Source organism: Emydura macquarii, unplaced genomic scaffold, assembly GCF_026122565.2.
Source record: "Emydura macquarii macquarii isolate MOO-44397 ecotype Brisbane River unplaced genomic scaffold, CSIRO-AGI_Emac_v2 contig_2768, whole genome shotgun sequence".
Taxonomy (NCBI): Eukaryota; Metazoa; Chordata; order Testudines; family Chelidae; genus Emydura; species Emydura macquarii.
Window position 1 is genome coordinate 52,687,343 of NW_027132905.1, and position 21,434 is coordinate 52,708,776.

Sequence of the window (21,434 nt, forward strand, 5' to 3'; positions counted from 1 at the left end):
AGAGACACCCCCTTCTGTAGGGTGGGCCCCCCGCCCGGCACAGAGACTTACTCCCATAGGGTATCCCCCCCGCCTGGCACAGGGACTCACCCCCTTCTGTAGGGTGTCAAGCCGGCCCGGCAGGAAGATACGGCCCCAGCCCTGGCGGGTGTTCTCCAGCCCGGCAGGGACTCACCTTCACACAGGCTGCTCTGAGCAGTTCTGCATCAGTCCTAGGGCACGACCTTGAGGCCTGAGCACTTCCGCAAACCCTGGAAGGTGGTCTCCGTACCCAGGTCTAATGTGGCTGCAGACGGCATGCCCAGGCACGGTAGATGCAGGCTGAGGGCAGTGGAATCTGAGACTGACTGTGGGCATCAGGACTGGCTACTCAGTGCTTTGGCAGCATGCGGAGCATGCATCCGCTGCTGGGAGCTGCAGCTCTCGGCTGTGAAAGTTGCTCTGCACCTTGCTTTTGCATCTGGCAAATAAAGCATCCAACTGGATGTTCCTGTGTGACCTGCTCCCCTGGCACTCCAGTACGTGATGTAAGCCTGTGCCCTGAGTTCACCCCCTCTGCACTCCACCGGAGGGGCCTGAAGGATCTGCTTCTCATGACTTGCACAGAGAACAGCTCTGATCCATACAGTTCTCATGATCCCTGCCGTCCATTTCCTCACTGTTGTGTATTCAATACCACATGGCAGGATCGTGATGGCATGCAGAACAGAAATCTCCCGTCAACTGCCACCGAATTTGCCAGTAAGTGTAGACCAGGCCTAAGTCATTTTTTAAAATTGAATTTAGACTTCTAAAGCACGTAAGCACTTCTGAAAATTTTACCCTCTGAGACATTGATTCTCAGTGGGACTTGTGCTCCTAAATCATGTAGGTGCTTTGACAATCCCATTAGTCTGGATACAGGTGGAAGAAAACCTCACACCACACCAACTGGGAGGGATTTTCAACACATTAATTCTCTTCAGTCAGCCATTTGGAGTGCACATTCACAGCAAGTCTGTCTCTTGCATATCAACAGACAAATGTGTGATCATGTGCATGACAGGAGTCATTTGACAAGTGCAGCAAAGGTCATCTTGGGACAGTTGGTCCAGGAGAATGTTGTGTAACTAGTTCACAGTCTAAGATATGACAATTTCTTTCTTCAAGAGAAATTGTCTTGGTTCCAAGATGATAGCGTGCTACTGGGTCTGGCTGACTAGTGCAGGCTTGGCCCTTGCAGGTTGTTGCCCTACAGGCAACATTTCATTGAACACTAGTTTCTCATATAGTTGATACTCCCTCCATGCAGCATATAGGGTTTTAAAGACCAGGATTGTACTTGGTAATCTTCCTTGAGATCTAATGGAGGAGCATTTTTACTGACAGCTATGACCAAAAGCACCCCTCTATTTACACCCTACACGCTATTGTAATATTCTTTGTACAAAATATGCCTTGTGAGGTATCATTTGAACTCGCTGGTCAATAATATCATAGTGAAATGTATGTACTAACGTTACATATAATGTTATGAAATCCTCTTCTATGATGTTATTAGCACAAGTCCAAAACCACACAGCCCTGCTAAGGCAAAAGTTGTTAAACAGGTCTATCCTAAAGAAAGGAAAGGGTGTTTACCTCAATTTACACATAAGTAGTAAAACAGGGTCCTCGAGACAGCAGGGGGAGGAGATGGCAGGAGACACAACAAATTTGCATTTCAGCAAACAGGTGGGGAGGAAAGGGCATGGACTAGAGCCTCCTTCATCACCAGACTCCATGTCACCTTCTTTACTCCTTGAATAAACTTTACTTTGAAGGGTAATTCTCAGAAGAATCCACTTGAAAGGTACACTGGACTATAAAAAATTGACAGAGCCTCAAATTTTTTTTTTTTTTTTTTTTTTTTTAAACTAAGACGACAAAGGCACCAGCACCTTTGGGCATCTGGGAGAGATCCTGACCAAGGAAAGGGTCAGTCTGCATTTTGCTGGAAGACTGTGGTTGAGAAGGGCCATCTTGACCAAAGCTTTGAACCAGACCTTGCTAGATTAAGTTTTAAACTTTTAGATGCATTTTCATTTTTATTTGCTTGTAACTATTTCTAACGTTCTCTGATACTTGATTTCATTTACGATCCAGTCTTCTTTTGTTAATCAACTTGTTTAATTTTTAATTTAAACCAGTGCAGTGCTGTGTTTAAACTGAACTGTTTGGTAATTCCAGTTAAAGTAGCAAACTTGAATAATGACTGCTTACAGGGGCAACTGCTCTTAACATCTGAACTGTCCAGGAGAGGACTGGGCTGGGCTGGGCAGTACACACATTTTTGGGAAAATTTAGGACTGGGAGTGTGCTGGGGTCATGCCGCAAATAGTAACCAAGGTTGCTAGAAGCCAGAGTGTGTGTTGCTGACAGGCTGCAGGGGTCAGAGCTGCTGGACCAGGGCTGCAGCTATACACAGACACTCAGGGTGTGAGCTGTATGCAGTTTGGCTGTTTGTGAGTGGCCCAGGTTGGGAGCTAAAACAGCAAAGCTTTGTGAGGCACCCAAGGTTGTGAGGCAGGCAGTGTCACAGTCCCTCACTGGTCTGGATTGGATAATCTGACACTAGCTTCCAGTTTTGCCTTCTGTTTTATCCTGGTCATCAACTGTTTTGTCCTGTGGTGGCACAGAGAGATTTCAGGCAATAGCACTTGCACCCGAGCCTCTGTAGTGCAATATGGATCATTGTATTAAAAAAACAGATCTGTGAATTCAAGCCTTCTCTTCCACTGACCGCTTTATTCCGGTGAACTTTCCAATTCTTATTACTGAGCAAAGCCCTCATAGTTCCACCCTGCATGTAAACTACTATCATTGTCTCCATTCTACAGGAGAAGTAACTGAATGATTGCTCTAGGTCATCACTGTTAGACTTGAGAACAGAACCAGGATCTCTAATAGGAGAGAACGTATCTCCTCCACATTGCCTTGTGTATTGACTGTGCTAAGACTGTGTGGCTAGCTTGTCTGTAACCATTGCTCTAGCCCAATGGTTCCCAACCTGGGGTCTGGGACCCTGTTGTGGGAGGGCACCAACGATTACAGAGGGTCTGTGAGGCATCAGTAATATTGAGGTGATTTTAGCCCACCGAGCCCCACACCGGCTGGGCGCAGCAGCCTCAAGCCCCACGCTGGCCATTGCAGAGGAGCAGCTCCCCCAAGCTCCATGTCAGCTGGAGTGGAAGAGGAGCCCCCCAGCCCCAGGCCAACCAGATGCTGGCCAGAGTGGAGCAGCCCTGCACTGGTGGTGGCCTGGAGCTACCCTGGCCAGCCCATCAGCGTCCACCGCCTCCATTACCCTCAGTCCATGAGGAAGAGGAGGGGCCACACACAGCATGTGGTGGTGACTGTGCCAGGGAAGACAGTTTCTTACTCAGGTAAGAGTAATTTATTATTATTAATGTAATTTAGTATTATCATCGTGTGTGTTTATAAGGGTTGTGTGTGTTTGTGGCTGGGTCAAGGGAGGCGTGTTTTACCAACTAGTGAGGCTTTCACTCAAAGATTGGGAACCACTGCTCTAGCCACTAATAAACATTTCTATCCCAGAGCCAGGAATAGAACCCAGGAATCCTGACTCCCAGCATTGTACTACTGTCTAGCAAATAGCTGCGTAAGTCACTGCTACAGTGTGTGTTAGCTCCTGGTGCTAAGGGGCTGCACTGGAAGTTCCACGTTTAACCTTTGATACTGACCTCGGGTGGGAGGAAATGCATACCACTGTTTCACATGATAAAATTTCTGTTTACCCGTTTATCTAAGGCTGCAGCTGTATTTTTGTTTAAAACCACATGTTGCATCTTCTTTTAAAATCTATCAAAAGGTCTGATGGGCCTGAAAACTGGCTGCTCCAGGGTCTGATGCACAGACCTCTCAGCTCTGCTGGGTTTTGTAGGATGTTCCACATTTTTTCTGTTTCAGGCTTCCTGTCACCCTGGACACCAGGGCAGGCGATGTTCTGCAGAGGAGACAGAGACCACACATAAATGGGTGAATGGGGTGACCTGGATTGTTGAGAGTCTGACAGCTGACACTGATGCCAGGCAAAATAACGGAATGGCTGATACGGGACGCCGTTAATAAAGAATTAGAGGAGGTAATGTAATTAATGCTAATCAACATGAGTTTGTGAAAAATAGATCCTGTCACACTAACTTGATTACAAGTTTGGTTGATAAAGGTCATAATATTGATGTAATACATAGAGACTTCTCTAAGGCATTTGACTTGGTATGGCACAACGTTTTGATTAAGAAACTGAAAAGATACAAAATCAGCATGGCACACATTAAACTGATTAAAGAAACTGGCTAACTGAAAAACACTCGCTAGCCACTTACAGTCTGTGTTTTCGGTGGATATAAATCCAGATCATACTGGATTCATTAAGAACAGACAAATGTCAGACAATGTTTAGAGAGTATTTAGAATCATCCCCAGCCCTACAGATGATGTTATTAGAATTCATATGGAATAAGAAAAAAAAACAGGAGGAGTGAGAGTAGATATTTTATAAAGAGCTATTAAACAGGGTGGACTTGCTGTTCCAAATAATGTATGGTACTATCAAGATAGCCAGTTCAAAGCAGTCATGAATTAGGGGTGCTTCTACCCCACCAAACACTGGGTGTTTATTGAAAAAGAAAATTGCAGTCGTAAACATTGCTAGGCTACCATGGATTAATACAAAATCATGCCCTCCAGAAATTGACGCACATCCTTTAGTGAAGGCTACTCTCTGGCTTTGTCATAACATGACACTAGAGCTAAAATAAGTTCTTTTTCCTCACCAATGGCACCCATTGCAAATAATCCACATCTTAACCCAAACTGCAAACTAGAGCGCTTCAAAGATGGAGAGCAAAGGAATACACACAGTTGGTCAGCTATTCAGTAAAGAACCTTTTCTAATTTATTTTGAGATAAAAATTAACTGGCCCACTCTCACTTGGTATCAGTACTTTCAAGTCAAGCATTGTTTCTCAACTTTCTAGACAACTGTTTTATACTGAAAGCTAACTTTATTAGAAGCAATGGCATCCAGTCAATTAGGAAACAAAAAATCTGTAACATTTCTCTCAATCATTGCAGACAGCTTTCCTAACAAAGAAGTGTCCATATATGACTGCGATGTTACCCTACTGCGATCTGGAATGGTGAATGACTGAGTCACCCCAATCCCCCATTCCTAGAATTCACTTCACCTTGCTCTGCTGTAAGAACCCCCACTCCTGGGCTGCTCATGCACAGCCTCCAGCTAGCAAGCGGCTTCTAACTGAGTGAGTACTTCTAGCCAGCCACTCTTTGGATTATGCAGCAGCATGACCCGAGCCATACCCCCAGTCCCAGATGGATGCCAGGAATCTCTGTTTTACAATGTTCATCTATGCCCATTGAATAATGTAAGTTCATATAAGTGCATCAATTTAGCAAAGAAATTGACATGCACCAGCCTTGTTACTCCAAGTGGAGTCTCCCACGCGCTTCAAACCAAATGCATGGCTTTAGATAAAATAAACAGATTTATTAACTACAGAAGGATTTTAAGTGATTATAAGGCCAAGGATAACAAGTCAGTTTTGGGCAAGAGAAAACAAAATCAGAACGCATTCTATGCTAAGCTTAACACTTTCAGCAATCTTACAAACTTAGGTGATTCTTACCACAGGCTGGCTGGTTTCCCTTCAGCCAAGCTCAGGCACTCCCCTGTGGTCTGCAATTCAGTTGCTTTGCTTGATGGTGGTTGTAGATGGAGGTGGAAGAGAGCATGGCAGTGTTTAAAATGTTCCTTCTCCCCACTGGGACTTTGCCTCCTCCCCCTTCCCCCGGTCAGGTAACAATGTCCTTGTATGGTTTCATCTATGTATGTCCTGAGTCAGTGAACATTAGCTCATCATGGCTCCAGGATGTCCAAGGGAAGGGAGGTGACTCACTCGAGAGTCCCATTGATTCTCTGTTAATGCACAGGTCAGCCCTTTGTAGAAAGCTGAGCTGGGCTTGTCCTATACCCGCCTTGATGATGAGGTGTGTGTGAATTGCCCCTCTGCACCTGGAGGCAGGGCTCCAGCTGTTAGCCCCTAGTGGCAACAGGTGATGTCAGCAACACATTATCTACACAGACACTGCATCGACCTAATTACAGCAACTTAAGCACTACGCCACTCGCAGAGCAGGAGTTAAGTTGGGGTAGTGGCTGACTTACATCAGCAGGTGGGACACTTACAGAGTTAGGGCGATGTAAGCTCTCTAGTGTAGACCAGACCTCAGCATTTTGGAGTTGGCCACTAGTATTAGATTTAAGCACTCTGTGCCTCAGTTTCTCCTCTGTAATAATCCTTATCTTTCACACATGGCTGGTGCAGCTAAACTTGGAGATAGGACAGCAGAGCTGTGCTGGAAGGGATGTGGGGATCCCAGAGCTTTCTTGGGTGAGGGACATAGGGCTGTGTTGGGTGGGAGGGCTGGAACAGTACTGTAAGTGGGGAGGTCCTGGACTCCACTGGGCAGGGGAGGGGAAGCAGATGGCCCAATGGGCCAGGGAAAAAAATGGGTTGGAGAGGCAGGGGACTATGGCTGTGGCAGCCCTCCTGCGGTCTGTGTAGAACGCTCCCCACCTCTCTGATGCCTCAGGGCTCCCCAGGATCTGTCTGCCAACAGCCTCCTGCTTTGGTTACAATTGACCCCTTGCTCGTTTCCCCCCTTTATATTGTCCAGCTGAGAGTGGGGCTCAATCATGCAGTCCTGAGATCAGCTGTGTCAACTGCTTCCCAGCACCTGCTTGCTGGGCTTCTCCCTGCCCCCTCCTTGCTGGGCTCTTAAAGGGGCAGATTGGCCTGTTACAGTACCTCTGTAAGGGCAGACCCAAAGATTGTGGGGCCTGCTCTGTGCACACCTTAGCTGCATTTCTAGATTTCTGTAAATTTGTGATTTACGTTTCCTTGTATGCTGAAGTTAATTCTTTCCAGGGATCCTTGGGGAAGCCTTTCCTGAGCATCTCCTGCTTTTCTAACATTGGCAGGTTGGGTTTTGAAGTCCCACGCTCCTGAAGGGCACAGGAAGCAGGAGGCCCTGGTGAACAGCAGCAATCTCCATTCCCCTTTCAAGTTCCCTGCGGGTGAATGACTCCTTGACAGAGGAGATGATGTAGTTTCTCAAAATAGGACAATTAGGATCACTGAGTAGTCTTGGATTCATTCTGTGAAAGTTTCAGTGAGGTAAAGCATGAGCCGTTTGCCTCTCTGTGAAGTTACTCTTAAAAATCTGCAGCCTATGATGAACTAACTACTGTTTTAAGGCAGGTTGAACGAAACATGGGGCTGAGTTCCTGACACTGTCACCTCAACACAGGGCAGGACAGCAGCTCGCAATACTGAAGTGTACAACAACAAATCAGCTTAAAGACATAAGGCCTCACTGCTCCTCTGGCAGATCAGATACCAGAAGACCTCAAGTACTCACACACTGACAACAGAGACAACCAAACATTAGAGACTAATGAGGAGGCATTTCTGTTAACAGAGCTACAAATGCACACTCCTTCAGCTCCTTCACACAGAGAACTTTGAGGAGCTGAGCCATGGAATATACTCTGCAGTGCAGACTCAATATTTGCTGGGCTCATGAAGATACTAATAACTAGATCTGCAAGAGTGTGTAGCGCAGAGCAGTTCCTAGCTCAGTCCATTGGAGACTTTCTCATTTGAGAACAGGAGCAGCTGTGTAATGGACACTTCTGAAGATTTGACCCTAACTGGGGAGCCAAATACTTTGGAAAAATCTAGCCCTAAATCTATTTTCATAAACGTGTAGAGCACACAAAGATCACAGATGCTGAGATGTGCTATGAAGGTTGTAATGGCACTTGTTTGGAATGACCTTCATTACTCTCATGGCTTCTCAACTCATAAATGGTCAAACTCATGCTGCTTGAATCTTCGCATTGAATGCCATCCCCTCTTCCCTAGTTATCTCAACCCTGGAGAGGCAGGTGAAATTAGACAGCACCTGCAAAAGGCCCTTCTGATTTCCCAGGAATGCAGATCCCCTCCTACAGTTAACACTGTACTCTATACAGGAGGCTCTTATTCTCCCCTCCCTGTATAGGAAATCCTTAATTCTCCATGGGGGAGAGAATGGACAAAGGGGGGCTGCAGAAAGTTGAGCACTGCTCCCCAATTCAGGGGGACCTGGCCCAAGCTAGAATACAGCCCTGCTTTACCACACTCCCTCCCCCCACATGCTCCCTACTTCCCATTATGCCACAAGCATGGGATAGTTGGTGCAGCAGCCGCCTCCGCCTGCAAACGGGGAATTCCCTGCTTAGGCTGACCCTGATGGCACAACAGGGCCATAACGGACTGGAGAATCTAGCCCAAAATATTCTAACTGAGCATCATCATCATCCTGCTGGTTAACAAAATGCTTTATTTACACTGGAAAACGTGTTCTTAAAAAAATCGTACATCCTGAATATCAGAAACTTCTGTAGAAGTGCCAGCAGCACAGAAACGGCCTGCAGGAAAAGGCTGGGGCAGCTGCAGTGATGGGTAACGAGGGACCAGTGACTACCTGAAACTGGAAGAAGAAAGAAGATCAGAAATAGTAACAGGCATGTCAGAGTTCACAGAATCTGCACGTGCTTCACCTCTGACTGATCCCCAAAAAGAACAGCTGAAGCGATGGAATAGAAACAGCTAAACAATTCAGCACTCTTAGCCCCAACTCACGCTCTGGGTTACAGTGTTGTGCAGTGATACCCATCTGAGCCACAGTGTCTGTAACTGTAGCTCAGATAGTCCTTGTCAGGGACATGGGAATGCCACAATTCTGTGGCCTTGGAATCTTCAGCAGAATCTCTGCTTTCATTTAAAAATAATTATGCTCCTAGCCACCACAGCTGCAAAGGAAGTTTTGAAAACTGTGAGCAGAGTGTAAACGCCTGCTTAGGTCTGTAGGCGACTTAAAGCACTGTCTCTGAGTGAAGGGTGCTCCAGTCATCATCCCAGTGGGGTAGCCGAAACCTAAAGATGACAATTTCAATGTCAACATCATTAACTACTATTTCACTGTTAACAAGCTTAGCAGAACTATCTAGCAAACAGGAACTAGCACAGAATGGTGATATTACTTACCTATCACAAAGCTGGAGGCTTAATTTATTGAGGGCCCAATCCTGCAACGCACTGAATGTCTTCTTTAAAGGCCTTAGGGCATGCCGCGCCTTCCAGGATTGGGTCCTAAATGTCTGCAAAGCACTGTGGATCTAAATCCTTCCTAGTGGCAGGGAGGGTTGTGTCTACATGGATATTATGGGAATGATTTGGGATTAGCTTGTTTTCAGAAAGCAGTTCTGTTCATCTTGCAGATCTCACGAGTGGAGAGGAATCTTATGGACCTGCCGCCATGCCACTATCTGCTGGTTAAAATCTGAAAGTCGCTGGCTAAAAGGCTACCACAAACAGATGTTTGGCAAATTCATTTTAAAATTGAGTTGCAGACTGACCTGCTGTAATCTGTGCACACTTGTTCAAATGCTTTTTGTCTGTGATGAGGAGAGCGCTCTACTGGAATACAAAGGTCTCTGATGCAGTCTATTGCCTTAAGTACCAAAGACTGTGTGAGCAAGCCAAGGTGGCCAGGAGCATACTAAGTGCTAGAAAAACCTAACCATGGATCAGGAGAATGGTACTTTTGATTGTCAGAAGAGAGGATGTACTATATGTCAGCCTCCCCACCCTGACGGCAAGTGCTTCAACTTCATGACACACATGCCCCGGGAGGGACAGTACCAAAGCCGCTCAGAATTAGGAAATACAGAATCCTCTCTTCTTCCAGCAGTTACTTTCTTGGGCGTTTAGGTGTACTTGCATCTCTCACAGAATATGAAACTCTTCTGCAAGCTGGCAGAACTGCAAATTGCTAAAGCCAGCATGACGGAATAGAACTCCAAAGCAGTGACAGGTAAGGTTTCAATCACAATCACCTCTTATCAGGTAGTTTCTCAGCCACACTGATGAAGACTGACAGACATACCAAGATTTCTGCTTTCATTGTTCTACATTTCACCACACTGCGAGATGACCACTGGCAGTTTGGGTTTGTTATTAGGACCAGTAGGTACATTCTGGGGAGACAAAAGAAACGGTGCACAGTTACAAGGTAGTGGGAGTCACAAGCTATTTTGAGAGGCTGGATAAGAGAATTTCTGCTAGCTCAGCCTCAGGAAGATAGAGGAACTGCACTTGGATTATGTCGGACTCTTGACTGCTGCACTTTCATTTCCTCTTCTCTTTTACAACAATAGCCTTGGACATAGATCCAGCTAAGAGACTCTGACCTCACAAAAGGGGAACAAAGCAATGTTGCTTCCAATGAGATGCAATTTGCATCATGACACTTGAGATTTCTTTGGCTTTAGGTCTTTTAAAATTACACTAATTATAGTATCTGTGACAAGGGCTGGATAAGGGGGAGCCCCTGAGGTGTATTCAGGAGCTCTGATTACTCCCTTCTACACCAATCTCACGTTGGGGGTGTCACGCTAGCTGGATGGGGGGGAGGGGGAAAATTTATTATATTTTTTAACATCAATACATCAGAATCATAATAATTCATGTGAGATATGCCGTGTCAGATACTGTTAGAAAGGTTGTAATGTGCTAAATAAGATAATGTTTATGTTCATGTGTTATGGGTGTAATGGAAGGTATGGATATCTGTATTTTATCTGTATTTCATATTGTACTGTGTTTCTGAGCAACACCTCAAACAGTATGGCTGCAGCACTAGCCTGCTTAATGGCCCATTAAGAAATTCACAGGTACCAGGGGCCCAGGGGGAGAAGCCAAGGATATACCTGATGAGTCATCAGGACTTACTCATGTGACTCTGGACTTCATCTTATTTCTGTAAATTTCCACAAGCAGCATGGCAAAGGCCAAAGAACATAAAAGGCAGCTGCACCATTTTGTCTTCAGTCTACCACTGGATCAACTCATCTACAACTGAACTGAAGCTGTGAAACAAAGGACTGAGACCCATCCAGGCACTGGATGTACACCAGAGGGACTATACAAACCTGCAAACTCCACAATTCTTCTAGAAACCTGATATGTATGGACTTTCAAATCAACTGTATGTGTCTGATTGCTTTAATCCTTTAACATTTCTCTTATAGTTTGTTTCTTTCTTTGTATAATAAACCTTTAGTTTTAGTTACTAAAGGATTGGCTGGCAGCGTGGTATTTTGGGTAACATCCAAACTTATATTGATCTGGTGCTGTGGCTGACCCTTTGGGGTCAGGAAAAACCTTTTTGGTAAAGAGCAGAGAGTTTAAATAACTGGTCTCTTTACTGGACCTAGTGGCTGACTGGGGGCTGGAGACTGAAATGCAGTAAAGGGGGCTGTGTATATTTTATTTTGGCTTCTTGATAACCAGTGTGGGGAACCAGAAGCACGGTTTGTGGCTGGTTGGGAAGTCTGACTTCAGTGTCACCCACCAGTGCTGGGAGAATCTGCTCTACTTTTACAGCCTGCCCTGACTTGGCATTTTCAGGTGGCTACCCTAGGCATGGACGGGTCGCAATATCCAAGAAAAGCAACCCCACATTTGTAGACAGGGAAGCTATTCAGTATGGGTGCACAAGGTGCAGCCTCAGAAACCACACCTCACTCTGGACTGGGGCCAATGCTCTGAGTGTGTCACTCAATTCCTTTCTAAGCTGCCCGATGCAGTCTACTCCTGGCTCAGCTCTGGGGTCCACTATTCGCACTCAAGCTCTCAGACAGAATGCCACTGGGTGCTCTGTGTATCCAGCCATCCATCACAGTGGTATCCCAACACCTTACAAGAGTATATTAACAGGTCCTGTGTGTTTGTCAGCCACACACCATACTAAATGTGGAATTCACTGTTCAACACACAGATATGCGTTTCTGCAGCACCTGGAAACCGTTTGGAAATCTTGTTTATATTGATTATTAAAAGGCATTGATTAAATTTCAACTGAAGGACTCTGGGAATTTATCATCCACTTAATATTACCTTGTAGTATCACAGAACAAATCTTCCTGTTCTCAACTTGTCAATCAAACAGGCTTCCAGAAAGGACCCTATGCACCACAACCCGGCCATCTAAACAAGCTTCCCCAGTCACTGACTGGAGACTCCAACTGCCCGGCACAAAACTTCCTGTGTCTTTCTAAAGTAAATCTGCACGATGGACCTGTCACCACTGGTGTCACCACTGCCACATGTGACTATCTAGCATGTGCATTCATAAACAGGTGGTGAACTAAACTTACTTCAATTTTTCTCATGACGAGGAGCCCATCAATAATTTTACCTGTAAGGGAAAGAATATTTATGATTATTAGTTTTATACTGCAGGTTATTTACCTTTTCTGTAGTCTGAGGTTGTTAAATACAGATGATAGGTTACTAACTTCTCAGACCCCTGAGATTACTTTGCTTTGGACTTGGCTAACTCTCCATGCACCATTCTTTGTCCCAGAGATGTCTCTCACCCATTTATAACCACTGGACACTTTGTGGTTTGTTATAGATCTGATAACGGGTTAATAATTAATACAACTTCAACTTTCCCAGACATGGGGCTGGCCTATCTTGGGGAAAGGCAATGTGCATCTTCCCTGGCAGATAGGGTGTGCATGGAAATGCAGACTGAGTCACAGCCTCGTAGGTGAATTATTAGAAATAATCCCACTGATGGAGATGCAATTTGTGCTATGTTTGTGAACAGCCGAAAAAGGCTATTATTGAATACTTATACTGTACAGGGCCTGGAGGACCCAGTAAGGAGCGGGGCCCGTTTTGCTAATGCTATCCCTTAGTTCAATAAAAAGATGGCACAGTCCCTGCCCTTAAGATCTTACAATCTGTGACACAAGGTGTGCGCTTTTGTAAAATTACAGTAGGAAAACTCTGGTGTCAGTACCACTTCACCACAACAGATAGCATAAGCATCCGCTCTCCCCATCTGTCCCTCACTCAAGTCATTATTAACTGGCTGATTATTACTGGTTTCACAACAGCAGTAGGTTTCAAAGCAGATTTCTACTGAAGTTCTTATTCCCCTTGGGAATGATTAATGGGAGACAACAATACCACAGAATGGGTAAGTGATCAGGATATCATTCAGTGCTGCAGCTACGTACCAAACACAACATGCTTTCCATCCAGCCAGTCACATTTGGAGCACGTGATGAAGAACTGACACCCGTTTGTACTTGGACCACTGTTTGCCTGATTGGAAATGCAAAAACAAACACAAAGTTAAGGAACAGAACATCTCAAGCCAGAGGCAACCAAGAGACAGACTCCTGAAACAGGAGACAGCTTTCACTCTTGGGCTATATTCAATCTCAGCTCCACAATACGTAGAGCAAAGGAAAGAGCAAGAAGCACCATCTGCTACAGTGGGGACTGTGGCCTCAGAGCCCCTACAGAGCGATAACTGATTGTCTGAATCTGATCTGTCAGCATGTGCAGCCAGCTGAATCGCAGAGATTCTCCTGTGACTCTGAAAGATCTCTGGGGCCAGCATAATACTGTGTTGAGATCTAGAACATCACACTGTGCTCCTGGGGGAAAGGCATGTCCTCTGTGTTGATAATACTTACTGCATCATAGAAATTGCCACAGGTGAAGCTGAAAATTTAGGGATCTGTGTAGGGGAAAGTTATAGATTTCTGCAGCTAGGAAGACTGCTTGGGATTATAGGATAAACCTGTTAGCTGGATGTCTCTGCTAAAATGATCAGCAGTGAAACAGATAATGATGAAATTCATGTAGCCTTCTACAAGTTCAGAGTGAACACCCCCCTGCGAGGTGTGGTGCAGTTCCCACCTCTCAAAGCTGTCATTTCAGGCTGTCTACTGTCTCAGGAAGACACAACTCTATCAGTTATACCTGATTCATGTTTTCAAAGTTCTCGCTGCAGCCAGGAGGTGGGTCCAGAAACAGGTTATTTAAATTCAACCTGAGTAAGGAGCATTCTGCAACAAATTCTGCAGCTTCAGAATCACAGAATATATGGGGTCCTGCTCAGTCTTTTTCAGCTCAATTGTCCATTATGGGGGTTATCCCCTGAAATACCTCGTCAGTGACAAGATACTGCACTAGATAGACTATTGGTCTGGTCCAACGTGGCATTTTCTATGTTCCTACCTAGGTACCTCATGATGGTGGCTGTGTTTCTATAAAATGAAGCATGGAGTACATATTATATGAGATCCAAACACTGTTTCTATAGCTCTTCAATTCCTTGGACTCAACATTAGTTGGGATGGTGTTTAGTAATGATAACCAGGTAGGGAAGAAAGATTTACTGGAATGCAAAAGCATGCAAGACCAAACAATTCTAAAAGCAGAGCAAATTAAACCTGCCCCAACAATTCTAATAGACAAGGGTAAATTATGGACCAGACTGCTATCTTGAGTCACGTTCATTAGCACCATATGCCATTAGTGGATCCCCTGTAGTCACTGGGAGCTACTCTCAGAGTACAATACCGCTCAGCATGAGTAAGAGTAGCAATATCTGCCCCCAAATGAGGATTTTTCAGATGTTCTATGCACGGTAGACGACTCCGGCAATCCAGAAGATAAGCCAAGAATCTCCATGAGGGAACATCCATTCTAGTCCTACTACTTTGTCTTCTGACACTTACCATAGACAACAGACCAGGAGCAGAATGTCTGAGTTTGAAGTTTTCATCTGCAAAGGGACCCCGGTATATACTAGCTACTCCAGTACCATCTCCCTGTAGAAAGAGGAAGGCATGCGTTCAATTCCACCTCAATAAAAATGTGCATGCATTTAAAATTCCCGGACAAAACCGCTCTGATAAAGAAGAATTCCGGTTCAGAGCGGACCACCATTTGAAAACCAGTGTTAACGAGCTTGTTAGAATTGAAAACATCTGAACATTTTAGAGTCAGGAAACCAGGAGTCAATGTCTAACAGCAACTACAGCCTTGTCTACACTAGCGCTTATGCCAGCAAAACTTTTGTCATTCAGGGGTGTGAAAAAACACTCCCCCTTAGCAACATAAGTTTTGCCAGAACTGTGCAGGGGAGATTCACTCTGGAGGCAGTAGGACCATGTGGCCTTAGGGAAAGAAACAGTAAGGCAAAACAAGCCTGCCAGAGGCCAAAACTGGCAGAGCAGCTGCAGAAGCAGTGTAAGTAGGGGCCTCCGGCACTGATTATATATTTTCCCCCCAATTTTGATGAGACATTCTTTTCCCCTGTGCTGACTGGTGTTTGCTGCAGCCCCCTCCCCTTCCACTTCTCCCCTTTCCTGCCCCTCCCCCAGCCTTCTCTTTAGCTTAGACCCTCCCTCACTAAATCACACCAAGAACTTTTTTTTTAAAAAAAAAAGCACAATGGCACTAACATGATGTTTGCCGCTATTGCACTGTGCACTCTGCTCTGTGTTCTACCCCGGCGCGGTCTGTTTAGACTGCAAGATCTTCAAGGGAGAGTCTCTCTACTGCTCTAAGTCTGCAATGCCCAGCACAACTGCTCTAAGTTGGTTCCCAGGTTCTACTGTAACAAACAACATTCATTGTTTCTCTAATAATTAAATTAGAGTAATAAGTTACAAGTGTCACTGGAGTTTGTAATTTTTGCTAAGCCTCTACTGGAGGTTGCCAGATGTCCCCGTGGGGTTTATAAGAGCACTCATGAGTAAAGAACCTGAATTCAGACAAACATACATGGCTAAAGCAAGCATCCTGTAACCAGTTTTGGGAGAGCACTCAGCAAGAATCAAAGCATAACCATTTATGTTTGATTCATTTTGAACAGCCAGCTGTTTTTCATTTTGCCACCTCATAATTCAAAGTGAAAGAAATAACAATTTTCCCAACTCCCAAGTAGCTCAATAAACCTCAAACTTCAAAAAAATATTCTCCTCTTACCAAAGCCTGAGGCCCAGACATTTCAAGCAGAAATTACATTTTTATTCTGAGATAGCTCAGTAGGGGAAACAACATCAAACTTAGTCACCTCAGCACCTTAGGTAGGAATTCCGGTTCCAATAAATACAGAGGTTCTCTCTATACAGCCAATTACCATTTTTCTTCACCAATGTGAGATGTAGTTTATGAAACACTGGTTAATCTGGTAGTGCATAAAATTACACTTTCTTTTGAAAACATGAATATCAAATCCAACCCTCAACCCGCTGACCAAACATCCTCCAAAAGAGATGATGGAGAACATAGGCATCGTGTGGAATGAACTGCTCATGATCAGAGGCACATACCGCAGGACATGGAAACCCCACTTTGCAGAAGGGCGGTTACTGCAGCAGAAGAGCGTGGCACTTCTAAGCCAAGGAAAGGGCATCTTTGTAAGTCAGAAGTACATGACAATTTAGCTAATGCTGTTCCAGTAGCTGTGGAGGAAACATTTTGCCCAATCCCCAGATTATCTGTTTCCTAGCACATTCCAATTCATTCTAGTACAGAGAACAGGAAAACACCAGCAAAGCTTCTCAAGTAGTATCTTCTCATAGGAGAAATAATGAATAGAAAACAAATGCATATATATCCAGGAAAGAGAGCAACACACCACAACCTTCAGGAAAGGAAAAGAACACAGAGTACCTACGTTTACAAAGTCACCTCCCTGGATCATGAAATCCTTAATGACTCTAAAGAAGTAATAAAAAAACCAGTAGTTACTTCTCTCTGCAAAAACTTCCTGAGAAGCTTAATATGTCACCAAAATATAGATATTCCCCACAACGGTGAAAACGCATCAGGATTTGCAAACACCTACATAAATACTTCCCACTGTTTAAGCTAAAATGAATTGGCGTCCTTGGCCGTTCGATCTCGTGATGTACTCAAAGGGAACTGAACTCTCACAGAAAGGAGAAGGTACTGCCTGCGTATTGGGACCAAGGCACCTCGAAGGCTGTGCTTTCTCTCTGGCAAGTACAATAGAATGTCTAGCAAGGACTACAGGAGACACTGAGTCACCCAAGCTATAGGTGCAAGGCAGAGGCTACAGAAGGAAAACACAAATTCAGAGCTATTAATCCTTGATGCATACAGCATGCCTCTTAGTTTAAGGGTGTCCTTAAAAAGAGGGCTCCAGAACATGTGTAGTTCACAAAGCTGTTTTAAGCATTAGAAGAAAAACGTACCTGTGGAAAGTGCTCCCTTTGTAACCTATTGGAACACCATCTTTCCTACAATGAAAGAAAAAGAAAGGGCATTGGAAATTACTGCACCTCACAACATGAAAACCCCAAGGAGTCTCTAGCCCCAAAGAGCTCCAAGTTGAGATCAGCTATGTGCTGCCCTGACATATCTCCTTCTTTCACTGCTTGGGAGGATAGCTCATTTGGACAATACAGCAGTTTGTAGCCAATTCAGTCAGACAAACAGCAAAAATATTTTTATGTCAACTGAGTGGTTTTCCAAGAATCTTCGTTTTGTACTCGTGTAGGTGACAAGAACAAAGGCCATCATTGGCAGGAGGTTAGGAACAACCACATCTACTCCCTACTCTCTGCCCATAATTCTCCCTGTTTCCCTGAACATACTACTGCTTCAGAGGCAGCAGAAATTGACCCTACATACCTGAATTCACCTGTACAAAACTGCCTGAAAAGAAAAAACAACACAGCAGTGAGTGAGTCACTTTGAAAAGCTATTTGAAAATCAAGGACACAAATTATTAATCACTCTGAATATTTCACAGAAGAGGAATAACGAGGATGTTCGTTATTAGAAGGAATGAATGACATTGTCACTAGAAGCGGGCACAATCAACAGATGTTAGTAACTTTCAGCCCCAAAGGTTTGTTTCTGTAGCTGGGAGAGGGATAGGACCAGACATTTGATCCTGGGGCTTGTAAGATGCAGGAGAAATGGAACTGGAGAGCACTTTGTGAAGGTCAGTGATGGATGAGGATACACTTGCTCCTCTTGAGGGACTGGGCTGTCTGGTGTGCAAGACCCCCCTCAAGTCAGATGTAAGCAAGCAGGGGGCCAAGTCGATAAGTTCCCATCTCTCGTGTGTGTGTTATGTGCTGAGGGGCTATGGGTACCTCCTTCAAGGAGGAAGGAGCAAACATGAACAGAGTGGGCTGCTGGGCTTCTGACTCATGCACACATCTCCCAAGTGGGAATGGTTGAGCACTCCCTCTTTTCTGAGCATATCGGAGTAGCAGCTTGGACTGAGTACTCTTTTCTTACAAACGAGTAAGCCTGGCCAGTTTGAATATACAGCTGCGTTTTGCTCACTCTGTGGACTGAATCTCACAAGGAGAGAGCACAGAATTTGGTGACTGGGAGATACGGCAGTACGGTCATCACACCTGCGGGGCTACTTCTAGTACAGGAGACTTGATGTGGGATAAAACTCTTAACCCCTAATCCCTTACCTTTAGGGGACCAGCTAAAAGGGAAAGTTCAGAGCAAATATGAATGTCTGACAAGAGTTTAGACAAAACCCATGACCATTCCCACCCTCCCCAGCATGTGGCTCTGTGGAAGCAGGTGATGGGCAGGAAAGCAAGGATGCTCAGTGGGGGATTTCCTAGAAGTGGGGGGGAGGGGTAACAAGGGGTAACATGGGTCTGGCTTCTGGCCAAACATGTCTCAAAACATGGCCGGAGTGCGGCTGAGGCAGGGATGTGTCTGGCTGAGTCTGCAGACAGCCTGACCCGAGCCTGGGAGACTCTGACCTATGCCATTCATCGGACTGGGACGCTGGCTACGAAATCCAGGGATGACGCTTCTCAGCGCGGTGGATGCGAGCAAAGCGGGTAAAGAAGGGGGCGGATCACGCACGGGCAGGTCGATCTGCCGCGGCGGGCGGATCACGCGGGTGTCTCACGCGGGCAGACTCGGTGCAGGCCCAGCCCTAACATCTCTGCAGTCGGGCAGGCTGGGACCGCCAGGCAGGGCGGCCGCGCCACGGGGAGGGGAGTGGGGGGGCGGTTCTACCACGAGCTGCCGCACGGCCGAGCCCCAGGCACGGGGTGGGGGGTGCAAAGGGCCGCAGGCACGGGGGGGGGGGGGCCACAGGCACGACGGGGGAGGGGCACAGGCTACCTGAAATTCTCCGCCGTTTTGGGCACAACGTCCGCGAACAGCTCCACCTTCATGCGGCCGACCTCCTGCGGGGACAGACAGACAGACAGCGTCAGCACCGCCCGCCCGGGGCTACGAGCCCCGCTGCGCCCCCGCCCCCGCCCCCTTCTCCCCCCGCGCCGCGCCGCGCCGCGCCGCGCCCCGCGCCGCCCGCACCTGGCCGCCGATGCTGACATCGAAGAACACCACCGGGTTGCTGGGGTTGGAGGCCAGCACCGCCATGGCCCGCTCCGGCCTGCTGCCCTCACCCGGAACCGGAAACCCGGCACCGGAAACCGACCCGCCGCGCCCTCGGCTCGGCCTGGCTGGAAACCAGGGGCCCTAACGGGCCGGGCGGAGAGAGCTGCGCGTGCGCAGTAGCACGTGCCCCCGCCCCGGGCGGGGGAGGGGCTGGCGCAGAAAGCGGCTCGTGCGAGGGAGCGGGAAGGGCGGCCTGAGCCCGGCTCTCGCGTGACTGGCGGGGGCGGGGCTCGGCGGGTCCGCCTCACACGCGGGCTGTAAAGTCGCTGCTGCGGCCGGTGCCGGCCATGGCGGGGGGGCGGTGTCGGGGCGAGCCCGGCGCTGCCGCGCGGGAGGGAGACGGCAGCTGTGACGTGCCGGATGTGACGTTCGCCCCGCGCTGCATGCTGGGGTGTGGCTGGCCCGACGTGCCCGCTCTGCGGGGACCCGCCCCCGCGGGATCAGCCTCCTGCCGTGATTGGCCCCGCGGCGAGTCGGGAGTGGCCCTGCCCGGCCGCCATCGCACCGAGCCGGCGAACAGCGCCAGCCCCAGCTGCGGCCCGGGACGGCAGCGCTCGGCGCTGTACGCTGCACTCCGCCCCCGACGTGTCCGTCAGACCCGGCCCGGGCCGGGCACGGACGCTGGGTGACACGCCGGGTGTCCGCGGCTCTGTCCGGCTGTTCACGGACCCGGCGCTGGTCACCAGGAACGACACGAAACCGGCCTCGGACCCCGCGACGGGGCGGGCGGCGGCGACGGCGACCCCCGGCTGTACCGCGCTGCCTTGTGCGGCCGGCCCCGGCTCCCCCCGCCGGGAGACGCTCGGACCTCGGTGCTGCTGCGAAGATGGACCCGGGGGGCCCAGCCTCCAGCGACAACACCTCTGCTTTGAACGCGTTTCCCCAACGCCCCTGGGTCCGGAGATCGGCCCCGCCCTGTCCCCCCAGTGCTCACAGGAGCTGCTCGGCCGGTCCGGTGTCCCGTGTCCATGTGCAGGCGCGGGGTGTGGCAGCACAGCTGTGTTCATCTGCAGCTAGTCAAACCAGGCCAGACACGTGTGGGGATATGACAGCAGAGTTCCAGCTCTGTACCTGTGCGTGAGCATGCCAGAAACACCCGACACCACACACTTTGTACCAGACAGTGCAGAGTTACACTGCAAGGGTGTAAATGAATGATACACACATCACACCGTAAGGGTGTAGGTGGGGCACAGCGTGTCACAGCAGGTGTTTACATGACACCTGCCCTGTTCACCAGAGCTTGGGCAGCAGCCTGGCTTGGAGCCAGGGGAGCCGGGAGCTCCCCCAGGCCCAGCTTCAGAGCATGAAATTGACACACAGGACAGCCAATAGTCCATGTAAGTAACCGGCAGCGTCTACACAGGTGCTGCAAGGAGGTCAGCCCTAGGTCAGTGATGACCAAGGCCTAGGAGAATCACAGTTGTGACTACAAAGCCAAATGAAACACCCAAAGATTCACTTACATCCTTTGCCCATGTTTATATTTAACGGGAGAGAACAGCTTAGTTTCCTGTTTGGAAGGTGTGGAAAGCCCTTGCTCATGGCACAGCAATTTACTGTGAGCAATCAGGTTAGCTGATGCAATGCCCAGCATGAGTGAGTGGTCAGTGCAGCTCCACAGAACTCGGGCAGAGCTTGCTTCCCTGTCCCTCCGTACTGCCTGCTGAAGTAGATTATGCAGGGCAGGGAGCAGCAACTGGCTGGAGAAGTGGGGGAAGGAGGAGAAAACGACGACTGTTCCAGCGGCTCTTGGTCTCCTCCTAAGTGTCTATGGGAGGGAGTCCAGGAGCCAAGTGTTTTAGCTAAAAGGAAGGAGCAGGCCCAGAGCCACTCCCTCTCCCCCACTTCCTATCGAACATGTACTGGCCCCACTGGGTTCCTTTGATTGCTTTCCCCCTGCAGCCAGCCTTCACCTCTGTGCTCCGGGGAGGGGAGGGGAGGGGATGCAAAGAAAGGAACGGCCCAGAGCTGCTGAAGCAGCAGCATCCAGCGACAAGGAGTTGGTAGTAGCATCAAGAGCCCTGC

The 21,434-nt window shown here is 47.7% G+C and overlaps 1 protein-coding gene and 1 long non-coding RNA gene across 4 annotated transcripts; both read right to left on the minus strand.

The window, feature by feature from the left end:
* Nucleotides 1-2,528: 2,528 nt before the first annotated feature.
* On the minus strand, nt 2,529-5,963 carry LOC137165174 (uncharacterized). 2 transcript variants are annotated; one of them, XR_010923292.1, is made up of 3 exons: nt 5,691-5,959; nt 3,777-3,985; nt 2,529-2,643 (listed from the first exon to the last, which is right to left on the minus strand). It is a non-coding gene; the product is annotated as an uncharacterized lncRNA (long non-coding RNA). The 2 variants fall into 2 exon arrangements; XR_010923291.1 differs by having other exon boundaries at nt 2,629-2,643; nt 3,723-3,985; nt 5,691-5,963.
* Nucleotides 5,964-7,091: 1,128 nt separating this feature from the next.
* On the minus strand, nt 7,092-19,935 carry PPIH (peptidylprolyl isomerase H). Of its 2 annotated transcripts, none has more exons than XR_010923290.1 (10): nt 19,323-19,935; nt 19,128-19,192; nt 17,649-17,672; nt 17,210-17,254; nt 16,669-16,711; nt 14,720-14,812; nt 13,205-13,292; nt 12,332-12,372; nt 10,010-10,150; nt 7,092-8,601 (listed from the first exon to the last, which is right to left on the minus strand). XR_010923290.1 is itself a non-coding variant. In XM_067566309.1 (10 exons), exons 1-9 carry the CDS (start codon nt 19,386-19,388, stop codon nt 10,082-10,084), a joined length of 534 nt encoding a protein of 177 aa, XP_067422410.1. In that variant the 5' UTR covers nt 19,389-19,914; the 3' UTR covers nt 7,092-8,601; nt 10,060-10,081. The 2 variants fall into 2 exon arrangements, 1 of the variants encoding a protein (XP_067422410.1); XM_067566309.1 differs by having other exon boundaries at nt 10,060-10,150; nt 19,323-19,914.
* Between the last annotated feature and the right edge of the window lie 1,499 nt (nt 19,936-21,434).

What these genes read in the sequence shown, in the direction of transcription:
- PPIH (XM_067566309.1), bottom strand. Translation starts at nt 19,388, where the DNA reads ATGGCGGTGCTGGCCTCCAACCCCAGCAACCCGGTGGTGTTCTTCGAT. An exon ending in AAAACGGCGGAGAATTTCAG is followed by an intron (nt 17,673 to 19,127) that starts GTAGCCTGTGCC and finishes TTTTCTTTTCAG; the next exon opens with GCAGTTTTGTACAGGTGAAT. An exon ending in AGGGAGGTGACTTTGTAAAC is followed by an intron (nt 14,813 to 16,668) that starts GTAGGTACTCTG and finishes CTCTTTCTACAG; the next exon opens with GGAGATGGTACTGGAGTAGC.